This window comes from Capricornis sumatraensis, chromosome 6, assembly GCF_032405125.1.
Source record: "Capricornis sumatraensis isolate serow.1 chromosome 6, serow.2, whole genome shotgun sequence".
In the NCBI taxonomy this organism is placed as follows: Eukaryota; Metazoa; Chordata; class Mammalia; order Artiodactyla; family Bovidae; genus Capricornis; species Capricornis sumatraensis.
Genome location: NC_091074.1, coordinates 32,323,871 through 32,345,894, shown reverse-complemented (window position 1 = coordinate 32,345,894; position 22,024 = coordinate 32,323,871). Strand labels below are relative to the sequence as shown.

Genomic DNA, 22,024 nt, shown 5'->3' with positions numbered 1-22,024 from the left:
CTTTAAAAAATGGTCCTCATCAAAAAAAAATCTTTAAAAAAATTTCTAACTATCATCTGAGCCATAATCTTTTGGTTGGTGAAGGGTTTGAAATATTCCAGGAAATACCAAATAAGACACAGAGACATGGAGTGAGCAAATGCTTGTGAAAAAAAATGACGCTGATAGACTTGCTCAAAGGAGACTTTCCACAAACCTTCAATTTGTAAAAACAAACAAAAAACCCCACAATATCTGTGAAGCACAATAAAAATAGTTATGCCTGTGTGAGTTTTAGGATACCTTAGTAAGGTTTCAAAGTACATATGCTGGGGCAATGTCATTCCTTAAGATATGAGAAGATGGATGTGGTAACATTTTCCTCTCCAAAATGATGGCTGCTGTGTTTGGTCCATTTTTTCTTTTAATAGATTCAACCTCCCACGGTGATAAATTATACTGGTTATGATTTTAGTTTTATAGTAGAATGATGACTCTCTTAAAACCACCCTTAGAAAGGCTAACAGTCTCTGAGGACTATAATTAAATATATATTTGAGTATAATTAAACATATATTTGAAAACTAAGATGATAATTCTTTAGGGAAACTAAGTGAATCCCCCATGTCTTGCTTCTCTCAGCATGTTATTGTTCAGTAGAACTCTCTCTCTTTTGTTTTTCTAACAATGCTTGCCCCTTGGTTAGGAACTTAAATTGTTTGTGAGTATGGTTTCATTCATTCTTCCACCTATACAATAAGCATTTAATTGGACAGTTGCACATACTCAAGTGTGATGGTTTAATAATTATTTAACAACCAAATTATCATTATTAATTTAAACTAATCTGTCACGGTCATTATGCAACCTGAGGAAACAGAAGGGGGAAAAATAGTTCCTTTTATACAAGTGGTTTTTTACCAGTTCATTTTAAGAGTACATATAAACAGTAGAGAGAATATAACCATATTTCATGATCACAAAGACAGCAAAAACAAGGTGGTCGTATAGCTTTCATGTTATCACGCCTCCACACAGTCCCTATAGGAAACAGGGAGGCAGAAATTTCTTTCACTTCAACATCCTGTTATTGAAATTTCTCTGAAAACTATTTGCTTTTTCAAAATACAGAAGCAAATGTTTTGGGATTGTACACTCTGACATCCCTCTGTTGTCTCAATAAAAGATTAATTTGTGGTCCTTGCCTCCCCTTTGGTATTTTTGTGGTCTAATACTCCTCATGATAGAATCAGTTACCAAAAAAAAAAAAAAGAAATCTCGGGTCTTTTCATGGGCAATTTCAAGAGCTCCATACTCCTTGGCTAGTTTCTGTCCCCCAACACAGAGGCAAAGGCTACAAAGACTGCTTGGTCCCCAACTGATCCCAGGATTCTGTTGTATACACTTATTCGTACAAGGGTGGGTTAGTCCCTGAACTGTGGTCGTCTAAGAGGCCCAAGACTGGTCTACCAGGGAGTCTCCCATTCTCTGTGGCCTGACTACTCTACCACCATTAAGGGGAGGAGCCAAGCATCACATTTCCAGATCATCTGGATGTATTTGCAGTTAAGACACTGCAACTATGAATACAGAAATCAGTTAACAGAAGTCAATTACAAATATATAAACAAATGTTTACACTTCTTAACTCAAAATTTCTTGAGCACCAATTAAGTACCAGGCACAGTCTGAAGTGCTGAGAAATCAGATAGTTAAGCATCTGTATCTTCCCTCCAAACACCTTACTGATCAGGAGAAAAACACTTTAATATGAGACAGTAACAACTATAATCAAAATATAGATAAACTGTTAATGGAGGGAGCACACAGGAGGGAGGGCTTCATTAAAGTGGGGCAGATTATTTAGAAAAGTTTCAGAGAAAAGGTGAGTATTAATCAGGTCATAAAGGACCAAGGGTATTTCATGAGGACGTTAACAAGATGGCTAATATATTAGGATCACTACAGTATAAGAAAGAGCAAAGAAAGATGAGGGTGGATAGGACACATTGAAGAAGTCTTAAAAGCAATGCTTAAAAAGCTGCTGCTACTGCTAAGTCGCTTCAGTCGTGTCCAACTCTGTGCGACCCCTGAGACGTCAGCCCACCAGTCTCCCCCGTCCCTGGGATTCTCCAGGCAAGAACACTGGAGTGGGTTGCCATTTCCTTCTCCAGTTAAAAAGCTAGCTATTGTTAAAAGATGCCAGGAAGCCAAACCCACTCTTTTGAAAACTGCTGTTTTTTTTTTTTTAAAGGGAAAAGAATCAAGAGCCATGTTTGACTTTCCCTATACAAACTAACTGCTGGTTAAACAAAGGGTAGAAGAAGAAGAGTTTCTCTTGATAGGTGAGTTCTGGCTGATACTATCCATGAAGAAAGAATGATGGGATAAAAATACCACTGATTCATAACCCATAATGGACTAATGCATCCAGGGTCCAAGCATCAGTGGGTACTAACCTCACGCAAAAAGAGATGAAGTCACTTTATAGGCCTCCCAATGAAAGAAAACAACTCTGTCCATGAAATAGTCTTCCCCCAAAACCAAAACCCTAACTTAAATCTGGCCATACCCCTAATTTACAGAAAATACACCACAAAAATACTCTCAGCAAAATTCAAACTGAGAAATTTTATAAGGCAAACAATCCATTTTTTTTTTCTTGCACTTTTACAGAAAAAAGAGAGACAAGAGGACCTACAGATTTGTTGTTGTTCAGTCACTAAGCCTTGGCCAGTTCTTTGTGACACCATGGACTGTAGCACGCCATGTTGCCTGGAGAAGCTATAGATTAAAAGTGACCTAAAAGACATCTTTACAAATTACAAAATGTGAGCCTTACTTGGGTCCTCATTCAAACAAACTGTAACAACAGAAAGAAAATTTACAAATGTTGATTCTATTGCAAATTTGCCCAATGACTAGATATTTGATATTATGAATTATTAAGTTGCTCAGATGTGATAGGATATTTTAGTTTTGTTTTTTAAAAGTTCTTATCTTTTAGAGAGTCACACTGAAATATCTATGAGTGAATCTATATGACATCTAGGATTTTATTAAAAATTATACTGGGGGAAAAGTAGATGATACTACAGTTAAAACAAGAATGGTCAGCTGTTAATAGCTGCTGAAGCTGAGAGATGAATGAACAGGGAGGTTCATTATACTATTCTGCATATTTTGTATCTATTTGAAATTCTCCATAATAAAAGATGACAAAAAGAAAAGAGAGAACTTAGTATTTAGCAGACATAGAATCTGAGATTTTGAAATAATGAGATACTCTTTAAAAATAGTGATATTAAAGATATTTTGAAAATGATCCACAGTACCATTTTAACTGGTTGTTTTAGATTCTTTCACATATCTCCTTCCAGAATCTATCAATGTTTCAGACAGTTATATAGAGAAGGGTCTGAGAATAGAGACAAGTAAGCAGTGACTGTCCAGGGAGAGATTATAGAATAGAAAGGAAACAGGGGATGGCAACATAAGGTTGGTAGAGGAAGATCAGTTGTTGGAAGAGACTCACAGAGAATGGTTAGAGGGGTCAGGGCAGACATAACAGGGCCAAGGAACAGAACAGAAAAGCAGGTCAGAGATGCCAGAAAGGTAAAATCCAATGCTTAGAAGATGTTTTCTACATAAGAATCTGGAAGGCACTGGTGGCAGCTTCAAGGATAGTTTCTAAAAGCCAAACCACAATGGGTTGAGGAATGAGCTTTTGAGATGTCTGTCAGCAGGAAAGGAAGTGAAGAGATTATAGCGTGAAGAGCATCGGGTTAACTGGAGAGTTGGAGGCTGTATGAGAGGCTGGTTGGTGTGAAAGATGCTGTACTCTCTTCATTCCTCTTGTCGAAGAGACGAAGGGGAACAACAGGACACAGAGGCAGATTCAGAAGATACTGGAGGGTAGGAGGGAGTAGGACCCAACTCAAGTTCTACCTGGTAAGAATATCAGCTTGTCCAAGGAAAGGCTTCATTTATGCTGGAGGTTTTTAAAGCTCTTCCCATGTTTTTATTCTTAAACAACATTAAGGCCTCTGATTTGTCAGATATCTAAATGTGCCATTTTCTGTTTTGTCCACATCATGATTCCCCCCCCCCCCCAAAATGTACCAACCCATGATTACTCTGGCTGGTGTCTTCCCTATGACAATTCAAGGATGACCAGGGAACAGGTCTATCAAATCTTCCACCGACTAATCTCTGTAATACCCACCAACACTAACACCCTATCCTCACTTAGACGTGACCTGAGGCTTTTCAAGGAGATTCTGCTGAGGATGTGAAATGTAAGGGCCATTCATTCAACAAAGAGACGTAGAGTGAGATGCAGGACCAGGAGGTCTCATGCCTAGTGGGTAAAACCACTCATTCAGTTCAGTTCAGTCGCTCAGTCGTGTCTGACTCTCCGACCCCATGAATCGCAGCATGCCAGGCCTCCCTGTCCATCACCAACTCCCGGAGTTCACCCAGACTCACATCCATGGAGTCAGTGATGCCATCCAGCTATCTCATCTTCTGTCGTCTCCTTCTCCTCCTGCCCCCAGTCCCTCCCAGCATCAGAGTCTTTTCCAATGAGTCAACTGATCGAATGAGGTGGCCAAAGTACTGGAGTTTCAGCTTTCGCATCATTCCTTCCAAAGAAATCCCAGGCTGATCTCCTTCAGAATGGACTGGTTGGATCTCCTTGCACTCAATTAGGAAGCAGATAAAAATGTTCAAGTGGAGAAGAGTTTGAGAAAAGGATGTGTGAAGCATTATAAACTGTTGCAAGTGGACATGACAACAGCACATCAACTAGGCGCTTCCCTCCTGAGGGCCTTTCTGCGGGGCAATGAGAGTATCCTGATCTTGGGCAGGTTATAAAACCTGGTCTCAAGGTCTCCTCTGCAAAAGACAAGTTGTAAAAGGAAATTTCCAAAGTCTTCCTGCTTTCTAAAGGGTGAAATAAATGCTGTATTAAAAATAGATGTTCATTCAGCAGATGAATGGATAAGAAAGCTGTGGTACATATACACAATGGAGTATTACTCAGCTGTTAAAAAGAATACATTTGAATCAGTTCTGATGAGATGGATGAAACTGGAGCCGATTATACAGAGTGAAGTAAGCCAGAAAGAAAAACACCAATACAGTATACTAACACATATATATGGAATTTAGAAAGATGGCAATGATGACCCTGTATGCAAGACAGCAAAAAAGACACAGATGTGTATAACAGACTTTTGGACTCAGAGGGAGAGGGAGAGGGTGGGATGATTTGGGAGAATGGCATTCTAACATGTATACTATCATGTAAGAATTGAATCGCCAGTCTATGTCCGACGCAGGATACAGCATGCTTGGGGCTGGTGCACGGTGATGACCCAGAGAGACGTTATGGGGAGGGAGGTGGGTGGGGGGTTCAAGTTTGGGAACGCATGTACACCCGTGGTGGATTCATGTCAATGTATGGCAAAACCAATACAGTATTGTAAAGTAAAATAAAGGAAGAAAAAAATAGATGTTCATGCTTTCCAAATTTGGTCTTATATCTTTAAAAGAGTACATAGTAAGCTGTGGAGGGTTTTCTAAAAAGAGAAGAGAGACAACAAAACTATTAACAAGATGAAGATAAAAAGACAGGCAATGTGGAATACATCACCACCTTCCTTTAAACCTTAGTTTTGGGAGAGGGATCTGAGACTCACTGGTCTATTGTACAATCCAAGGAGGACAGTGCATGGCTTATCTTTAAAAATGGAGAGGAGGGACTTCTTTGACTGATGGTCCAGTGACTAACACTCAGCACTCCCAGTGCAGGGGGCCCAGGTTCAATCCCTGGTCAGGGAACTAGATGCCATATGTCACAACTAAGAATTTGCATGCTGTGACTAAAAAAGATCTCACGTACCACAACTAAGTCCTGGTACAGCCAAATAAACAAATACTGTTTTAAGTATGAAAAAATAAAAACATAGAAGTGGAGAGGTGACTTGTTGCACATTTCTGAAAGTTAGTTGCTGGACAGTGAAGGCAAGCTTCATAAGCAAGTGTAAGGCATGACTCTCACCTAAGGTTATCAGATAACCTAGCACTTTAAAATAACCCATCATGGGACTTCCTTGGCCATCCAGTGATTAAGACTCTGTGATTCCAATGTAGGGGGTGTGGGTTCAATCCCTGGGAGGGGAACTAAGATCCCACATGCTCTGTGCAATGTGGCCAAAAAATAAATAAATAAAATAATCCATCAAAAGATCAGCAACAAGTTTGATGTTCACCTTTAATTAAAATAACCCCGGAGAATAATGAGAAAGAAGAGGAAACGTGAAGATTGAGTGAGCACTTTACAACTCTGAAAATGTGTCAGATTATCTCACATAGAATCTGTCAGATACTAAACATTTTAATCCAGGGTGGACTTTCAGCAACACTCTGCTTTGATTCACAACATGATCTAAGGTTAGGCCACGTGGAAAGTGACACCTTAGAAACACTACTGAAATTAAAAATACATGATGACCGTGGATTGTAAATCACTAAATTCCTAGACCGCAGCTTTGCCTCTTAATCTTTACAAGAACACCTACCAACACAGGGTCTTCACAGAACACTATTAGTAAATTACTAAACAAAAACATTAAGCCTTTGTCTATGACATATTTAAAATTTTTGCATGAATTAATACCTGAGTGGAAGTTTGCATTCATAACCTCATCATTATCATTAAAATCCACATTTTACAGCCTACCACTAGAAAGTTGATTTGGTTCCATCTTTAGATTCCCAGTTGATGCTGGAGGGCCATGCCTCTCCTGGGCCCAGGATGCGGGCCCAGGGATGGCCATGTTCTAGGACAAGGGAACTCTACATTCGTAATAGTTTCAAAGGATTAGATCTGGTAGACAGAGTGCCTAAAGAACTATGGATGGAGGTTCATAACATTGTACAGGAGGTGGTGACCAAAACCATCCCAAGAAAAAGAAATGCAAGAAAGCAAAGTGATTGTCAAAGGAGGCTTTACAAATAGCTGAGAAAAGATGAGAAGAAAAAGGCAAAGGAGAAAAAGAAAGATATACCCATTTAAATGCAGAGTTGTAGAGAATAGCAAGGAGAGATAAGAAAGCCTTCTTAAGTAAACAATGCAAAGAAATAGAGGAAAACAATAGAATGGGAAAGACCAGAGATTTCGTTAAGAAAATTGGAGATACCAAGGGAACATTTCACACAAAGGTGGGCACAATACAGGACAGAAATGGTATGGACCTAACAGAAGCAGAAGATACTAAGAAGAGGTGGCAAGAATACACAGAAGAACTACACAAAAAAGGTCTTAATGACCCAGATAACCATGATGGTGTGGTCACTCACCTAGAACCAGACATCCTGGAGTGTGAAGTCAAGTGGGCCTTAGGAAATACCGCTATGAACAAAGCTAGTGGAGGTGATGGAATTCCAGCTGATCTATTTCAAATCCTAAAAGATAATGCTGTTAAAGTGCTTCACTCAAAATGCCAGCAAATTTGGAAAACTCAGCAGTGACCACAGGACTGAAAAAGGTTAGTTTTCATTCCAATGCCAAAGAATGTTCAAACTATCATACAATTGTGCTCATTTCACATGCTGGCAAGGCAATGCTCAAAATCCTTCAAGCTAGGCTTTAGCTGTATGTGATCTGAGAATTTCCAGATATACAAGCTGGACTTAGGAGAGGCAGAGGAACTAATCAGAGATCAAATCACCAACATCTGTTGGATCATAGAAAAAGCAAGAGAATTCTAGAAAAAGATCTACTTCTGCTTCACTGACTATGCTAAAGCCTTTGACTATAAGTACAACCTTAAGACAATACAATGTGGTAGATGGGAGCTCACACAGTCACACTGGCCGTGTCCTAGCCTCTGGTATAATGTGTAAGAAAACAGCTAGTAAATCAGTACATCAATAAGTACCCTTGGATAGACTCTAAAGAACCATCACTTCTTAATATATTCTGCAATTCTACTGCTTTGAAAATGATATAAAGCATGAGTTGATCAGCACTGTGGAAATCAAAGCCAGCTCACTGCACCCATTATTCATAGCCAAGAACCCAAGTACGATGGCTTTGTGGTTGTTTAGTCACTAAGCCATGTCTGATTCTTTTTGACCCCATGGACTGTAGTACACCACGCTCCTCCGTCCTCCACTATTTCCTGGAGGTTGCTCAACTTCATGTCCATTGAGTCAGTGATGTCATCCAACCATTTTATCCCCTGCTGCCCCCTTCTCCCTTTGCCTTCAATCTTTCCCAGCATCAGGGTCTTTTCCAATGAGTACATGACTAATACATCTTACTTCTCATTCCCTGCCTTTCACTGAACGGTGGTACCACTGTCAGGGGGTCAGAGGAAGCCAGAAGGTCAGAGAGTTAATGCTACTAATTAGACTTTTTTCTTGAAAAGATTTAATCAGTCCCACAGTGGTTTTAATTTGATGCAATTTCTTTCTTTCTCAACAAGGTGTAATCGATGGTATAGTACATGGGCTTTGGCATGGGTCAGACCTGGATTCAAATTCTAGCCCTGCTGCTTTCACATAGTAACATGAGGGGGGATAAAATCTATCTCACATATTATACAGAATGAATAAGAGGCTGCAGAGTGACATGTGACCAGGACATGCCTCACGAAGTCGAGTTCAACTAAGGTTTCCTTCATTCCTGACAAACCAGTTTGATAAATTGACTGCAGGGATTCGTACATAAGAGCTCTCTTCATTTCCAGTCAGGTCTACACAGATTTGCCTACATTTGTTCCTCCAGTCATAAACTGCCTTCTCCAGACTTCCCTGGTGGTGCAGCGGTTAGGGATCCATCTGCCAATGCAGGGGACGCGGGTTCAACCCCTGGTCTGGGAAGATCCCACATGCCACGGGGCAGCTAAGCCCATGTGCCACAACTCCTGGAGCCCACGAGCCCACGCTCAGCAAGAAGAGAAGCCGCCACAGTGGGAAGGCCGTGCGCTGCAACTAGACAGGTGCCTCCGCTCAGCGCAAGGAGACGAAGCCTACACACAGCAACAAAGACCCGGTGCAGCCAAAAAAGGAAAAGAAGAGAAAAGAACGCCTTCTCCTACCCACCTACCCCTGAACCCCACTAATGCATGCCTCCCTTCCTTCAAAACTGAGCCTAAGTTCCAATGTGGTACCATCAGTACCACCTAATACCGTGTTTGTATATAGGAGTACCTACCACATAAATATTTTCAAATGTCATGAAATAAGACAAATGTAATCAGAGAACACTGAAACCAAACATGTTTAGAAGGAAATGTTTGTAGTTACTCAAAGGGACATGATGATTTTATCCTATTTAAAGCACAAACAGAAGAAGAGTCAGAAAATAAAGCAAGGGTCAACAATTTAATTTTCAAAAAAACAGTCCTGTGATTCTAAACACTGAGGTCCTAAACCAGGGCACTCTAGTAATTACCTTACTTATTTACCTAAGTAACATCTGAGGACCCCACGCATATCTTTTCTTCCCATGACCAAGCAAGGAAAGGAAATTCCCTGTTCTCTGTGTCACCGACTCTGACAGTTTCTCCCTGTCCCAAGCCCCCACCATCCCCATCCCCCACACCTTCAGAATTCAAAGGCAAAGCCTGTTGTCTCCACACACTTCAGTAAATGCTTTTCCATTTTCTTTCACCTAATAGAAGGATCTTTGACTTTATCTGGGAACATCTCACTGTGCAGTCGCCTTTAGTGACCTAAAGAAGCCTCTTAGGGGTAATTTTTCTTTGTGGACCTTGACACTGCCTTCAAAGTTTACAGTCATAAATTGTCACCCACTGAGAACAATTTCTCAAACTTGGTTAAATAATTACGTAGACACTAAAAGAAAACCACCCTCTACCTAAATCCACTGCATTATCTTGTCTCCTAATTCAAAGAAAGCCCAGGCGATGTTTTGAATACCTTAGAGGCATTGTAACATGAAGTTACAAAATGGAACTAGAAGATTCAAAAAGAATCTTCAAACTGGAGGACAGCATTTGTTATTTGGTGGCACCTTCTGGGAAAGCTCAAAATTACAGCTCAGCTCTGTTAAACATAAATTCTCACACAGAAGCAAGGTGGGGAAACTTCTGAGAGCTGGGAACCAGTGCTGATGATACATTACAATAATGCTAAAATTCAGAACTATGAGGGTCGGTTTTATTTTAAGTGAATATATGTATGAAGTGAGAGGTCCCTGGATGTTTCACTGCACATCCCTCAGTTCTGACTGTGCATGCCAAACCCACCTATGAAGACAACCTGTCACCTCCTGAAGGCTGTTGGTAGAGCCCAAACAAATGGATAGGTCAAAGAAACAGGATTCATAAATGGAATAAGAAATATGGTATCAAAGGCTTCCATCGAAATACACACACACACACACACACACACACACACACACACACGAGACTTCCCTGGTGGTGCAGTGGTTAAGATTCTGCACTTCCACGGCAGGAGGGATCCCCGATTGGGGAACTAAAATCACCCATGCCAACCAGAGTTCGCCAACACAGAAGTAAACACAAAAGGCTTTCACAGCAATGATACCAATTTCATGAAGCACATCTCTGCAGTCACAATATGAATTCCTGGAACAGTAAGATTTGCCTCACCCCTGAATCCTCTTGAGTGCATCCTCTACCAAGTAGGATCAAATTCTGGCTCTACTTTAAACATGGTGATGTTGGGCAAGTTTCTTAATCTTTGAGCCTCAGTTTCCCCATCTGTAAGACGGGAATAATGAGTCTTTCACAGAGTTGTTTTGAGAGTTAAGTGAGTTGAAACAAGTGAAGTACTTAGAAGGGTGACTGGCACATAGAAAGCACTGAAGGAAAGTTTAGCTACAAGTATCAGGCATCCTGATGACATGGTAAAGCTAGTTGTGCAAATACCACGTGGAGACATATCCCTGACTTTGTGTCTAGATGACAGATGGGACAATGACATAAAAATCACAGGCCCTAGGATAAGAAACAAGAATGCACTGAACAGGCAGAGCAGCTTCCTTGAAGGAGGCTCACGAAATTTACTGGGAGAGAGAAAATTCAATACAAGCAAGTGAAAATGGTGAGGGCTGGCAATTCTTGATGACAACCAACTCTTCAATGATAGGGCCCCCTGTCTGTTCATGACCCTCAGCTACCTAAGGGCTTCTAAGGAATAATTTAACTTAAAAACTGAAAAACCATTCGGGCATGGTATAGCACCCAAACAAGGAAGAGAGAGAGCCTCTTAGTTTTTTAATATATCCGGTTTAATTGTTTCAAATCCTTTTTGGAATAAGTGAGGAATGTGGCTGAACAAAGGACCAGAGGACTGGCTACGCTGCGCCTCCTCCATCTGGTCACGTTGAGCACAGACAACAGGCACCAACCAACCAAGCACTAGGAAACAGGTCAGGTGCAATGTCTCCTGGCATCGGACAAAGTTACCTTTCTGGCAAGGATGTGAAAGAATGTTCCACCCCAGGGCTACATCTACAGAGGAGAAGTACACGCCTTCAGGTACTGTTTACTTCCAGTTATAATATGCAGAGAATAGGAGTCCAGAACAAGAGAGCACCCCCCTCCCCAGAGGGTCAGGGCAGCCCTTTAATGAATGGCCTCTCCAGCTGCTCACTCACCATCCTTACAGACTTTACAGCTCTTGCATGTGCTGGAATTACAAGTCATTAAAAAGCCACTTTGAAAGCACAATAAAGACCTTCTTCTCTGACTGCCACAGCGTTCCATCACATAAAAACCTGAGGCCAGTGCTTCAACAGCAGGACATTTACTGCCAGCTCCAGACAGTGTAAGCAGGGCAGGGGACAGGGCGGGGCCAGAGGAAATGAGGCACCACAAAAGCGGGGGTTGGGGGGGAGTGCAGGGAGGAGAGTTTCTTTTTCCTTCTTCCTTTTTTCCTTTCCAAAGAAACTTTCTGCTAAGCTGGTTTGAAGTCTTTATTCTGTATCTGAACCACCAACCACCCTCGGGAAAACCCACTCCATCTGATGAGATTTCATTGTTCTTTGTCAAGATTTTATCTAAGAAAACACTGGTAAGCCAAACTATCAAGATATGATTAAAATTTCATTTCTCACACTGCCAAATATAGTCTGCCCATTTACAAGGAAACATAATGAAAACTTTTAACTTCTGTACTTTTAAATTACGATTAAATCTCTACAAAGCAAGATTTAAAAAAAAGTGAAGGCAATGATAAGGAAATTACTACCATAACTGAATCTGAGCATAAATGGTTATTTCAATTTTCTTTTACTGTCTTTCCCTCTTTTCTGCTATGAATACCAAACTTCCTCATATCACAAAACAACATCAACTCAATAAACTTCCCTTTAGAAGCAGCTGCTAAGTCACTTCAGTTGTGTCAGACTCTGTGCGACCCCATAGATGGCAGCCCACCAGGCTTCCCCGTCCCTGGGATTCTCCAGGCAAGAACAGTGGAGTGGGTTGCCATTTCCTCCTCCAATGCATGAAAGTGAAAAGGGAAAGTAAAGTCGCTCAGTCGTGTCCGACTCTTAGCGACCCCATGGACTGCAGCCTACCAGGCTCCTGTGTCCATGGGATTTTCCAGGCAAGAGTATTGGAGTGGGGTGCCATTGCCTTCCCTGTTAGAAGCAGAGTTACATGAAAAAGAAAAATTAGGGAACTACAGTTAAAGGATTTGTTTTTATTCTAAATTAAAGTTTTAACAGGTTAATGAAAAACAGAATTACAAACTTTTAGTTGACCCAGATACACTCAGATCCTTACCCTTTCTTGCAGCTAGTTAGTGCCAATTACTAGTAAGAACGATCACTTGTCACAAGTGACTGTTATGGCTACAAAAAGATGAATTCTTCAACCAAGAACAGCTTTACTCTAATGGAATTACCTAAGTTCTTAAATGCAAAATATTCTTAATGCTGACATTTACATACACAACAAAAACAGGGCCTTATCTTGTTTTCAGTCTTTGCTAAATGTTCACCCACTATGAAAACAGTCCTCCTGCCTCTCTCCCCACCCTCCCAGCTTCCACCTCCCAAATTCTGCAAAGGAAAATTATTGATGGACTTTTATGTGACAATATTAGGTTTCTTTATAAAATGAGAAGCATTTCAGGAATTTCAAATCCTATTTAAAAATTACTCTTTCAGTCATATTAATAGGAATCCAAAGATAAATCATGTCTTAGGATGTCTTCTTTTAATAGTAATAGCAAAAAAAAAAATATCTACCAAGTGCCTACCAATGCAGTACTAGGTAAGCCCTAGCTCTTTATTTCATTTAATTAAAAAGCTAAAAAGATCCTGGGAAACTTTGGCTTAACTTTTGATTTAATACTGAGATTTCCTGTCCTGTGTTTTTCCAGTTACCATATTACACGTGCATATCACTATCAAGGCCATATACCTCCTCAACGCAAAATCCAGGGCAAAGTGACATATATTTCAAGTGCTTTTCCCCTTTAAAACATTTAACCCACACTTGAAAAAGTACACTAGAATTCTAAAGTATTACTGAATATAAAAATATCTCCTTCAAAGCTATAGGTAATAAGGACTGCCAGAAGCCAAATCATGGAACAATAGCTCATAACATTTTTTGGTTAGTGTGTTAAGTGCTTTACCTAAATTGACTATTTTCACAATAATCCTGAAAAGTAAAGGCAATATCTCTATTTCACAAAAATAAAAATGAAAGAAAAGAAAATTAGAAATATAGAAGGTCAAATTATTTGCCCAAGATTACTGGTAGAGCTGGGATTCAAAACACAGCTTATCTGACTCACAAATTTAGAGAACAAACTCATAGCTGCCAGAGGGGAAGAATAGTGGAGAGGGATAGTTAGGGAGTTTGGGATGGATGTGTACACAGCCCTATATTTAAAATGAATAACCAACAAGGACCTACTGCATGGCACAGGGAACTCTGCTCAATGTTATGTGGCAGCCTAGTGGAGAGGAGTTTGGGGGAGAATAGATACATGTACATACATATATGGCTTGAGCCCTTTTACTGTCTACCTGAAACTATCACAACATTGTTAATTGGCTATGCTGCTGCTGCTAAGTCACTTCAGTCGTGTCAGACTCTGTGCGACCCCAGAGACGGCAGCCCACCAGGCTCCCCCGTCCCTGGGATTCTCCAGGCAAGAACACTGGAGTGGGTTGCCATTTCCTTCTCCAATGCATGAAAGTGAAAAGTGAAAGTGAAGTCGCTCAGTCGTGTCCGACTCCTAGCGACCCCACGGACTGCAGCCTACTATACAAAAATAAAAGTTTATTAAACAAACAGCCTGTCTGACACCAGAGTACAGACTCTTAATTACTTGATTACCACCTCCCTACCCACATGCACATCAACAAATAAATGGTTCCTCAAAAATCATACAGGCATATAAACCAAGGATGCACTTCTTTTTTCTCTACTCATATATAAAGCATATAAAAATCAGGGACTTTTCTGGTGGTCTAGTGGTTAAGAATCCACCTTGTAATGCAGGGGACATGAGTTCAATCTCTGGTAGGGGAACTAAGATCCCACATGCCGTAGAGCAACTAAGCCCACAAAATGCAAACTTCTGAGTGCATGCCACAAGTGGAGAGCCCGTGCTCTGCAACAGAAGACCTCATGTGTCTCAGCTAAGACCCAATACAGCCAAATAAATAAATAAGTAAATATTTTTAAAAAGCCAAAGTATATAAAAATCATAACCAAGAAACATACAAAGAGAATCAAATGAAGAAACATACGAATCAACAATCTAAGCTTCCTAATCCATCTTAACAGCATTGATTTTTATTTTTTATATAAAACCCAAATCTAACTTAATTATGGAAAAGCTTTTTAAAAAAAAATCTTCCTTTTAATTCTAACTATCCTGTGCCAAGGCAAGATACTTTCTTCACAGACATACCAGGTGAATAATCTTTTTCCCCTGGCCCTTCCCAATTCCTCATACTTGGTTCAATTTCTTTTTGTGTCCTTCTACTGTTCCTCAAGTCCATGATCTCTGCCTGACATGTGTAAAATTACCCTCTACCCGTCCCTCCACCAATGAACATAAATCTGACTGATGTTCAAATAATGAAGCCGGAAAGGTCTGCAGACAGATCAGGTCATCTGATCCTACTTACTGAGATGCAGGCAGGCTCACCACCAGGACAATGGGAATGGTGTCCTTGAAGGTGGGTCTGTCCAAAGCTATCCAATCAATAGTTTGCCAAGGGAGGCTGGGGGTAGCTTAGTGCTCTCCATCACAATTGCTTCCTGTTCCTTTGGTCTTAACCACAGAAGGGTCACCAGGTAGCAGAAAGGCCAAACACAAGCTACCTTAACCAGTGGAGAAAGGGAATTTCAGCCCTCTTTTATCCTCCTTTGCAAACATAGTCTTTTGGACCCTGGCTTACGTGAAACAACTTTTAGTCAATTCTTTTCTGTTCTACCACCTATATGTAGAATGTTAAACCAAGAGCAGCAACGATAAAAGCACTACTAGAAAACCAATAAGGAAAGTACAGTTGTTGATTTTACACCCAAATAACCCCAAAATGAAGCACAGCAAACACTAGCAGAGTTTTGCCAAGAAAGGGCACTGGTCATAGCAAACACCCTCTTCCAAAAATACAAGAGACAGCTCTACACATGGACATCACTAGTTGGCCAATACCAAAATCAGATTATATTCTTTACAGCTGAGGATGGAGAAGCTCTATACAGTCAGCAAAAACAAGACTGGGAGCTGACAGTGGCTCAGATCATGAACTCCTTATTGCAAAATTCAAACTTCAATTGATGAAATTAGGGAAAACCACTAGACCATTCAGGTATGACCTAAATCAAATCCCTTCAATTATACAGCAGAAGTGACAGATTCAAGGGATTAGATCTGATAGACACAGTGCCTGAAGAACTATGGACAGAGGTTCGTAACATCGTACAGGAGGAGGTGATCAAAACCATCCCCAAGAAAAAGAAATGCAAAAAGGCAAAATGGCTGTCTGAGGAGGCCTTACAAATAGCTGAGAAAAGAAGAGAAGTGAAAGGCAAAGGAGAAAGGAAAGATATAGCCATCTGAATGCAGAGTTCCAAAGAATAGCAAGGAGAGATAAAAAAGCCTTCCTCAGTGATCAACGCATAGAAATAGAGGGAAACGATAGAATGGGAAAGACTAGAGAACTCTTCAAGAAAATTAGACACACCAAGGGAACATTTCAAGCAAGCAAGAGAGTTCCAGAAAAACATCTACTTCTGCTTTATTGACTATGCCAAAATCTTTGACTGTGTGAATCGCAACAAACTGTGGAAAATTCTGAGAGAGATGGGAATATGAGACTACCTTAACCTGCCTTCTGAAATCTGTATGCAGGTCAAGAAGCAACAGTTAGAACTGGACATGGAACAATGGACTGGTTCCAAATTGGGAAAGGAGTATGTCAAGGCTATATATTGTCACCCTGCTTATTTAACTTATATGCAGAGTACATCATGTAAATGCCAAGCTGGGTGAAGCACAAGCTGGAATCAATATTGCCGGGAGAAATATCAATAACCTCAGATATGCAGATGACACCACTCTATTTTTAGTATATGTGCTGCCGAAGCGAGCACCAGATGACACCACCCTTAAGGCAGAAAGCAAAGAGGAACTAAAGAGCCTCTTGATGAAAGTGAAAGAGGAGAGTAAAAATGTTGGCTTAAAACTCAACTTTCAGAGAACGAGGATCATGGCATCTGGTCCCATCACTTCATGGCAAATAGGTGGGGAAACAATGGAAACAGTGACCGATTTTATTTCCTTGGGCTCCAAAATCACTGCAGATGGTGACTTCAGCCATGAAATTAAAAGATGCTTGTTCCTTGGAAGAATAGCTATGACAAACCTAGGCAGATATTAAAAAGCAGAGACATTACTTTGCCAACAAAGGTCCATGTAGTTAAAGCTATGGCTTTTCCAGTAGTCATGTATTGATGTGAGAGCTAGACCATAAAAAAAGCTGAGCATGGAAGAATTGATCCTTTTAACTGTGTTGTTGGGGAAGACTCTTGAGAGTCCCTTGGACTGCAAGGAGATCAAACCAGTCAATCCTTAAGGAAATCAGTTCTGAATATTCATCAGAAGGACCGATGCTGAAGCTGAAACTTCAATACTTTGGCCACCTGATGCAAAGAACTGACTCATTGGAAAAGAACCTGATGCTGGGAAAGATTGAAGGCAGGAGGGGAAGGGGACAGCAGGGAATGAGATGGTTGGCTAGCATCACCGACTGAATGGACATGAGTTTGAGCAAACTCCAGGAGTTGGTGATGGACAGGGAAGTCTGGCATGTTGCAGTCCTTGGGCTTGCAAAAAGTTGGACACAACTGAGCAACTCAACTGAATACCCAAACATCTTTCGAGGCTTTCCTTGTATGAGATGCAAACTACTACAAAAACCCCTGTTACGATTGATGGATAGGTGGCTCTAATATGTCATGAACCATCTTAAAAATTTCCTATCTACCAAACAAAATTACAACTCGAACTCTTCATTCCAGAAGGTTTTTCAAGATATTGCTTTGGATAAATTTATCAAGTTGAACATGAAATTTAGGAAAAGTTGTATCTTAAAAATTACATATGAAAGGTGGGGGAAGCAAGAATCAAACAAAACTAAGAATACACAGAGTTAGAGGAAGATCATTTGTGAAAACTTCATGTAGAAAGCTCATTCAATGGTGCTTTATGGGGACTTCCCTGGTGGTCCAGTGGTTAAGATCTGCCTTCCAATGCAGGGGACACAGGCACAATCCCTGGCAGGAGACTAAAAACCCACATCCTGCAGGGCAACTAAGCCCAACTGGCAACTACTGAGCCTGTGCTCTAGAGCCCGAAAGCTGCTTCTACTGAAGCCTGAGAGCCACAACCATGATTCAATGCAACCAAATAACACAGGATTTTTTTTTAATAGTGTTTTATTAATGTTATTTGGTCTTCTCACAAATCAGCAAATATTCAAGAAAGGTGCATTTCAAAATTTTGTGATGACCTACTACTGTAAGAAATATACACACAGTCCCTAAGATAAAAATTTCACAAACCATTACTTACCCATACTAGTTACAATATATTCTTGTTTCCTTTTTTAATGCTGGTGATGACATGCTAAATTGATTTCATGGCTCACTAGTAAATCACAAACCACAACTGGAAAACCTCTGTTCTAGAAGAACTACAACGGGACAGAATACGGAGAGACAAAGTTGCTAAACTTGACGATCTTGATAGACTGGTCACACCCCAACAGCATCAGTGAACATTTCAGAGTGACTTGAGATAAAAGTCAAACACACCAAAAAAGTTCTGTGCTGAGAGCAAGTTTTGAATTAGGAGGAGAGGAATAAGGTAAAGGAGGAAAAATAAATGCTTGTGAAATCCACTGCTTTCATCTCCACTTCACAAATGATCACTTTAAGGCCTTTACCAAACACTGCAACAGATTACCCCATCTCCAGTGTTTATATGCTGCTCTGTCCATAATCTTATTTAAAATTTTGACATGAGCTCAAAATACTCTACAGAAAGTAGGGAGCAAGGAGGTGGTCTCTTGATTTGATGCCATGTCCTAAGCCTGGCTGCCTTTCTACCCAGACCAGTGCAAATGGAGAATCTGCTAAGACCTCCTAGCCCTTGTCAGCGTTTGAGCTAGGAACTTTAGTGTAGCCTCTCTATGTAACAGAAAGAGAAGTATTCTAAAATGATCGGCGATATTTAGCCAGAAATCTTCCCTGACCATTATTTAGAAATACTGACAACTCAAAGAGATTAGTGGGACCAATCATGACTGTAAGTAACAGCAGAAGACCAAAGTTAGAGAAAAATGGGAAGTGAGGAAGAGATAACTTCATAGTAAATAATGTTCATTCTCCAGAAACAGAAAGAAATACCTAATAGTACTGTCACTAGAAATGCAGGATCTCCGACAATGGAAGGAGGTGAGAATAGGTAACCTGAAATTCCTTTCCAACTCTAAGAAATCTGTAATTGTAAGTTTAAGTCTTAACATCAAACAATATTTTGGGGGATTATTAGACGGCTAGATGTTCTTTAAGTAACACACAAAAGATAATACTGCCCGTCAGCAAACATTGTAATGAAGATTATACACTCTTCCCCTTTCCAAATGGGCAGTTATATTATGGGAGGAAAAATTAAATATTTCATCTTGAAAATACTATTATCTGGTTTCATGACATACATATACATCAAAATGTATCAAATCACACATTTAAAATATATTGTTATAAAAATTGTGCCTCAATAAAAGTACTAAAAAAATACTATTGCCAATTTTTAGTCTATGTAAACAAACTACATAATTCTACAACAAAAAGATCAACACTGTAACTGTACCCTAATATTTCATTTTTAAAATCTACTTTCTGGTGTATTCTAGTTTCATTGCATTCTTCTCACTTTCCAAAATCTGCAGTCACTGAAAAGCACAGCAACTAAGTTCTGATGAGCATCTAGATTTTTCAGCTGCTATTCAAATGACCCATTATTAAACTATGGAATATATCTTTCCTTAAACAACTTAAATCATAGCCTACACATCTGCAGATTCCTTAATGATTTCATTTCCTTCTTTCCATTGGTCAAGGAAATTCATTTCTAGGCCATGTCTCTTTTCTTGCTACCATTTTATGGTGCAACTGTCATTTTTCTTCCTCCATCTTTATCCTGAAGCTATTGAAAAATTAACAAGGGAAAGGAGAAAAAACAAGCAGACTACTCACATCAGACTTAGAGGACATATTCTCTTCCACGTCAGAATCATTGGGATCCACAATATCATCAAATGGTGGTAAAGTTGATTTCTTCTTCTCTGATGCCTCACTTTCAATTTTGACCTTTCCCATCTTGACATGAGATTTATCTTTTATCTGTTTTTTATCAGCAGAACAAGTGAGTATCAGTGGTGGTGCGCTAGAAAAACTTTTAAATAAAGCCTCTGAGCTACTCTTTTTCCTTTTTTTGGCTGAGAGTTCTTCAGAATCTGAAATAGGGGGTCTTTTACTAGGAGCCTTCTTATCTTGCTGTCCACTGGTGATCGTGAGTAAGTTACTGTCGGGTTTTGGCTCTTTTGACATGGGTTTCGGTTCCTTGAAGGCCATCTTAGGAACGATTTTTTCTTCTTTCAGTGGTTTATTTTCTTTGGGTTTCTTAGAGGATTCTTTGGAAGATTTGGTGTGATCCCTGGAAGGTTCTTTGAAGGCACTTTTATGTTCTCTGGAGTCTTTAGAAGGTTTTTCCTTGTGCTCCTTCATTAATTTGTGAGGCTTGGAAAAACTGGTGCTGCTGCTGCTGCTGCTGCTGCTGCTACTGCTGCTGCTGCTGCTGCTGCTGCTACTGCTGCTGCTGCTGCTGCTACTGCTGCTGCTGCTGCTGCTGCTACAACTGCTGCTGCTGCTGCTGCTGCTGGTATGGATACTCCTGTTAGGATCCTGCAGAAAGGTGGGAAGAAAAGCAAACTCTCAAAATGAAACGTCAATGAAGGATAAACGCCAGTCCTCTTGCACTCCAGCTCCTCAAAATGATTCTCTGTTGAGTGCTCCCAAGTGCATTTTAATAGAACCCGACAAGCACCATAGAACAGGTGGGGAGTAGGGTATGCAAGCGACAGTGAGTGTGGGCAACCGTGATCGAGGAATTTAATGAGGCAAGTTGTTTTCTCAATCATGACAAGCATGGCGTTCTGAACATTTCAGTTCAACAAATGTTCGCTTGATGCTTGTCCTAGAAGAGATAAAGCTGGGTACCACATGGCCCCCACTCTTAATAACCACGACACATCCATGATGAAGAGCTAGCTGTTTCGGAGCCACCTGTAAAGGGCTATGATGGCAAAAAGAAGAGAGGGAATTAATTCTGCTGGGGGATGGAGAGAATAAAAAGTCAGAGATTTGTGGAGAACCAACACCTCAGTTAGGTCCTCAAGGATAAGCAGGTAATTTCTGGAAATATAAGAATGAAAAGGTACATGGAGACCATGGATTATAATCAACTAAAACAGATTATATTTAGGGAGTGGCATGCAACTACAGTGAAGATTGAAAAGGAGGCAGGAAAAAACAGCCAAGGGTCACATGCTGAGGTAGATAACATTAACTTTTAATAACTTTTTAATATGAAGAATCACAAGACCTCAAAAAGAAATAAAATAATTCTCAATTTTAGATGAAGAGCAATTTTTTTCTAACCAACCTTCTTCAGTTAAGGAATATGTCTCCCACCCACTTAGCAACAACAACAAAACCAAAAAAAAAAGGGGGGGGGAGGGGAGGGAAATAAAAATCTAAAAGAACAAAGATTTGGGGCTTCTTGTTCAAGATGGAGGAGTAGAAAGACGTGTACTTATCACCTCCTGTGAGAGCACCAAAATCACAACTAGCTGTTGAATAACCATTGACAGGAGAACGCTGGAACTCACCAAGAAAAGATACCTACATCCAAAGACAACGAAGAAGCTACAATGAGGGGGTAGAAGTGGCACAAGGATGATAAAATCAAATCCCAAACCTGCCGGGTAGGTGACCCACAAACTGGAGAACAATAATACCAAGGAAGTTCTCCCACTGTAGTGAAGGTTCTGAACTCCACATCTGGCTTCCCAGACTAGGGATCCTACAAAGAGACTGGGAATCCCCAGGGAATCTGCCCTTGCAGGTCAGAGGGATTTGATTATAGGAATTCCACAAGACTGGAGGAAACAGAGATTCCAGTCTTGGAGGGCACAAACAAAATCTTGTGCACACCAGGACCCAGAGGAAAGGAGCAGAGCCCCTACAGGAGACTGAATCAAAACTACCTGTTGGAGGGTCTCTAGTGGAGGTGTGATTGGCCGGGGTTCACCACAAAGACAGGGGCCCTGGCAGCAGCAGTCCTGGGGGAAGTCCTGCACTCCCCCCTTGGTGTAAACCCTCTTGGAGTTCACAGTTAACCCTACCATACAGCCCACAGACCCCAGGGCTGGGTTACC

General features: G+C 40.5%; 1 protein-coding gene across 1 annotated transcript in view; it reads right to left on the bottom strand.

The window, feature by feature from the left end:
- MLLT3 (MLLT3 super elongation complex subunit) overlaps positions 1 to 22,024 on the bottom strand; it is a 276,579-nt gene that overhangs the window by 50,661 nt on the left and 203,894 nt on the right. Inside the window, exon 5 of the mRNA XM_068974410.1 lies at positions 19,782 to 20,489. Coding sequence (XP_068830511.1) covers positions 19,782 to 20,489 — 708 coding nt within the window. The remainder of the gene's footprint in view (positions 1 to 19,781; positions 20,490 to 22,024) is intronic.